The sequence below is a fragment of the Cynara cardunculus genome (assembly GCF_001531365.2).
Source record: "Cynara cardunculus var. scolymus isolate 2C chromosome LG 12, CcrdV1, whole genome shotgun sequence".
Classification (NCBI taxonomy): Eukaryota; Viridiplantae; Streptophyta; class Magnoliopsida; order Asterales; family Asteraceae; genus Cynara; species Cynara cardunculus.
Window position 1 is genome coordinate 31,808,954 of NC_037539.1, and position 5,116 is coordinate 31,814,069.

Consider the following 5,116-nt stretch of genomic DNA (forward strand, 5'->3'; position numbering starts at 1 on the left):
CGCAGCTCTCCCAACCGAGCATGAGTTGGTCGTATTCTTGAAGATGCTGGTGTACAACCAGCAAATACGGTATCTGTCCCAATACCATCGCCATTTCTTGCCCCCACTGTGGAACATTCTGTTCACATTGATGAACCGCGCCCTCACTGGCAAGATTGGGAGCCTAGACATGTGCTCGACGAACATTTTCCAGATCGTCTACAGGATCTTCTTTGATCTCCCACTCGACTACTCGCTTATCTTATACATGAAGTTTAAGGTGGCCGTGGCAAAGAAGACCCTTGATATCTCCAAGAGAAAGGACTTGCCAGATCTACTCATTCCTTGCTTTCTAGGCCTTCTCCTATGGCCTAGTCTTGAAGAGAAAAATGTAGATGTCTATGCCTTTCTAGTGGACAAGGTACATGTGCTCTCTACCTACCGCCGAACTCTACCAAGGATGGGTACCCAGCAGAGCGACCCATTCCAACAAAGATGATCACCTATATGAAGACGAGGGAGGTGCGAAGAGCTTAAAGACATGTACGCGAGAAACTAGAACTAGTGCCTCGAACCCCAACATGAATACGCGCAACCTAAGAGGGAGGGGAAGTAGAAAGACTCGTTGATAAGAGGGAGGGGCATGTAGGAAAAGCCCAAAAAAAGAACGAGAGGGCACAAGAGCATAGAGAGAAAGAGAGAGGGGGAAAGATAGTTAAAAAGGAAGAGGATGGAGGAAAATAAGAAGGAAGAATAGGTAGCCAAGAAATCAAAGGCAACCTAAAAATAGACAGAGAAGGTAGAAAGAGAGAAGAGAGAGAGGGAAGAGAGGGAGAAGAAGAAAAGAGAAGAGAGAACAAGAAGGGAGGAGGAAGAGAGGAAGAAAAGAGAGGAGTCTCTACATCAACAAACAGAACATTCATTAAGTTTTGACGCACAAAGCTCGGAGGGAGAGTGAGGAGGAGAGCTCACCCGAGGAGAGCTCTGTAGGTGATGATGGAAAGGAGGGAGGTGCTGTCTTGGGTGAGGAAGAGCCAGAGCAGGCTAGGGTACACAATAGAAACACTAATATTCCTATCCCAAATCCCAATGGAAGCACAACCTGATCTAGTTGGTCAAGCAACAACGATCAATGAAACAAGGCGCACACCTCGACCCCTCACCTACCTACCCAGCCAGAGGTCGCATCTGCCTCTGGCCATCTAAGCTAAAGGGAATACACATTCTAGGATTCATCCTCTCGAAAGGATGAATCCTTTAAAAAGATATGTGGCATGTCTCCCTGTGCCATGCCACTCTCCCTCACAGAGGAATTCGTTTCCTCTGCACTGGCTTCTTCCCCCCTTTGTTCAAAGTAAGGATTAGGTGCACACGGCTTAGAGACTCTCAACAAGTCTCCAAGCCCACTATGCAAGGGCTCTTCATCAGACTCTGTATCTAGCGAGGATGTTCCTCTTGACAAAACAACTGTAGTGCCTTCTCCTTCAAGAGAGGCACGAGGATCGGCTAAATATCCTTTTACGTCCAACATCCAACAAGACGTATAAGAAGGTGTCCTTGGACTAAGGATCAACTCTGGCCATGTGTTGAGCCAAAAGTCACCCCCACGACATATGTCAGAACAGACGAGTTCCAGTCCTTTGCCATGTTTGTGCTCTTTGGAAGAGCTTAAACTCAACATGGCTTGTGTAAGCTATTGTTTGAACCCAAATTCTCTTAATTATCAAAAAACACAGTTAAGAAGAATATGAATGGAATAAACAGTGTACTGAAATGATCAAACGAAATATCCAACAAATATAAGAACACTATGTGATTTTGAATAAGTCGGATGCTTTTATTAGATGAAAAAATAATAACTCTCGATCTAAAATGTATTCTCACAAGAACTGGCTATAATCACGGTCTGCACTATTTAGATACTTGAAACCTGAGAAGAAAATAATGCCTCTCACTTCTGTACGTCCGTTGGTGGCATGGCCTTGATATTTGCCCCAAAGAGCTCAACGAAGTGAAGTGGGCCACCTTGAGTTGCTGCCTCCTTGGCTTTGCTGTTGAATTCGGAAGTGAAATGGGCCACCTTCTGGAGAAGTCATGTACAGCCCCATTCCACACATTGCAGGTAACATATATTTCACATATGAAAAATACATATTTGTACATCACTTAGGTCCTTTAGTATAAGAATCTACCATTACAAAATACATGGTCCAAAAATTCAAAATACAATTCTTGTACTAATCAACGTTTATCAATCAAAACTATACATCATAGTCAAATCTTCATGCAGATATGCATATAGAAAAATATCATATTTTCCCCTTTTCCTTATCGTCCATACCTCCTGCAATACATATTTAAAATCACAAAACGAGGGTTAGACCGAAAGGTATAGTGAGTTACCCTATTTATGTTAATGCAGGGTGAGAATCACCAAAACTTTTAAATAAAACAACTTTTCATATCTATACTACATTAATAAGCATTTAAGTCAATATCTTAATTACAACCTTTTTAAGCACAAGTTACAATCATTTTATGCAAGAATTTTAAAAATCTCTTAATTACAAATTATCATGCAAATGTACAAGTTATTTGTGCAACTGTTTCATACAATCCCAAATGCTAATTGAATCAAACCTTTTTTCTCCTTATCAGACTTCTAAAATCACTAATTTGGGCCATTTTCTTCTTATTCTTCTGTATCCGATTACTGCCTTCTCTGCTCTTGCAAATTTCAGATTTCAAATTTCAAATTTGAAATTTGAAATGATTCTTGAAGGGCCTGAGAGAGAGACTCGACCTCAAAAATATGATTCAAGCTTAGGGTTTAGGGTCATCCTCTTCGAAGCGAGACTCATCCCTTACTCAAAACGATTCAGGCTCATCCTCTTCGAAGAGACACTCTCTCTCCGTCACTCAGGCTTTATTCTCAGTCTATCACTCTCCAGGTAATCAATCGGTTCCATCGAATTTGCTCCGTTTCCATCGATCTATAGTCTCTTATCCAGGTAATCACTCTCCATCGATTTTGGTTCACTTTTTTGTACCCTCTTTCGCAGACTTCTTTCTTTCATATTCTCCTTCTTTCTTGGTTTGTTGGTTTGTTGCTCTGATGTTCATTTTCTTTTTTTTGTTGTTATCATAAACAGCTGCGTAGTTTACAACAGAGGAACAACTATAGTTGAATTGACAGAGTTTACAAGAGAGGAAATTTTGGGAAGAAACTGCCTGTATGAAGCCTCAACTTTTAGATAATTTTGATCTAAAAATATGCTTCTTCTTTTTAAATTTTATATTTGTAGCATTTGTGAATATCTATGTATATGGATGCAGTAGAGAATGCAAATAGTAAATTAACAATGTAGTTGATCTATCCAATTAGTTGACCTCTGAAGGATTTACAATTAGTTGTATAGACGGCTATTAGGATTTACAGTTTTAATTGACTTAATTCTTGTATTTATTATGTCTATCCAATTGAGGCTAAAACAAGCGGCAATGCATACATACCGTTGTGTGCCTGCTGTTGCAATTCATACATACCCCTGCTGCAATGCATATATACAAGATATAAAACATATTGTAGATCTAATCAATGTATATATTGTAGATTTAATCAATGTAAATACTATACTACCCCTATATGTAAATACTAACTTTTCTATTTTATGTAAATGCACCTATATAGTCCCAGGTAATCACAAAGAACTGAAAACCAGCACAAATCCCTGTGCCAACACTGCTTCTTCAAAAACCATGAGATCCTTTTTTTTATTACTTTAGGCAACACAAAGAAACAGTCTAATATCAACCTGTTTACAAAGCTAATTCTGTCTATTGCTCTCATAAAATGTCTTCTTTAAAATTTTAGAGTTGCCTGAATATCATTGACAAGCTACCGAGATTTGTTGCAGGAATGGTATATAGTGTAGTTGACTTTTGCAAAAAATTGTGTAGTTTGATTTGTTATTTAGTGTAGTTTACATTTTATGAACTTCTATCATCTTATGGTTTGTACGGTGTTTTAGGAAGTTGGTCTTAAACTAACTGCTGTAAGGGCCTATTTAAAACAACTCTTCATTGCTCTAAAACATCTTAGAAACTATGGCGTCCTTCATACCGACATTAAGCCAAATAAGATGTTGGTTCGTAATTTTAACCTGATTCTTTAGTTTGCCATGTTTTTGTTTTATTAATGTCTCCTTGATAAACGTAGACACTCTAATTCATATGATCTTCAGGTAAACGAGGCGAAAAATGTTCTGAAGCTTTGTGACTTTGGAAATGCTATGTTTGTAGGGAAAAATGAGGTCACACCGTACCTTGTGAGCCGCTTTTATCGTGCCCTTGAAATAAGTAAGTATTGTATCCAAAGGGTATGCTCCCTTGGCTGTTATATCCTCTTTCTTTACTCATTAAAATTAATATGTTGGTAATTACTACACCAACTTATGTGGAGCAAGTCATTGACTTGTCAAACATTTTGTTTATGTAGTTCTAGGTTTGACTTATGATCATCCTGTTGATATGTGGTCCATTGGTTGCTGTTTGTTTGAGCTTTATACATGGAAGGTTTTATTCACTGGTGCTACAAACGATGATATGCTTCGCCTTCACGTGGAACTGAAAGGTCTTTTTTCCTAAATCTTTATTGCTTAATTGTTTTTAGATAATCTTTGTTTTGAAGAACCTGTTACTTGCAATTGTCTACGGTTATATCATATTCAGGCTTTTGTAGTAACAAGTTTCTCACTTGTGTTTTTCTATCGTGGCCTACATAGACGAACTGTTGTATTTGGAAAAAAAACTTGCTTTTTGACTCGGTTAATCTTACTACAATATCTCTCCATGCTTCATCTTCTTTCAGGTCAATTTTGGTTCATAGTTTTCCTTTTATTTGGGAGTAAATTTGGAAAATGAAAAATGGAGAAGTAGATTCCAATGCTATGATCCCTACAAAGAAAACTATCTTTATGTTGTTTTGGAATCTACTTGGCAAATTGAAACTTGGTGTAGACTTTTATGTGAACAACTGATGCAGCCAACCAACTATCCTATGCTGCATCATCAAGGAAATTTTCTTATTGCAAACAGCCCCAAAATAAAAGTGGATTTTTTTCAACAAGGACCATTG

At 38.2% G+C, this 5,116-nt stretch overlaps 1 protein-coding gene across 1 annotated transcript; it reads left to right on the forward strand.

Annotated features, from left to right (window-relative positions):
* Nucleotides 1-247: 247 nt before the first annotated feature.
* Nucleotides 248-4,763, forward strand: LOC112523830 (serine/threonine-protein kinase prpf4B-like). Its single transcript, XM_025133504.1, has 6 exons — nt 248-400; nt 3,854-3,901; nt 4,011-4,127; nt 4,224-4,338; nt 4,478-4,612; nt 4,711-4,763. The coding sequence occupies exons 1-6, from the start codon at nt 248-250 to the stop codon at nt 4,761-4,763; spliced, it is 621 nt and encodes a 206-aa protein (XP_024989272.1).
* Nucleotides 4,764-5,116: the final 353 nt, after the last annotated feature.

What these genes read in the sequence shown, in the direction of transcription:
- LOC112523830 (XM_025133504.1), top strand. Translation starts at nt 248, where the DNA reads ATGAAGTTTAAGGTGGCCGTGGCAAAGAAGACCCTTGATATCTCCAAG. An exon ending in CGAGATTTGTTGCAGGAATG is followed by an intron (nt 3,902 to 4,010) that starts GTATATAGTGTA and finishes ACGGTGTTTTAG; the next exon opens with GAAGTTGGTCTTAAACTAAC. An exon ending in CCTTCACGTGGAACTGAAAG is followed by an intron (nt 4,613 to 4,710) that starts GTCTTTTTTCCT and finishes TATCATATTCAG; the next exon opens with GCTTTTGTAGTAACAAGTTT.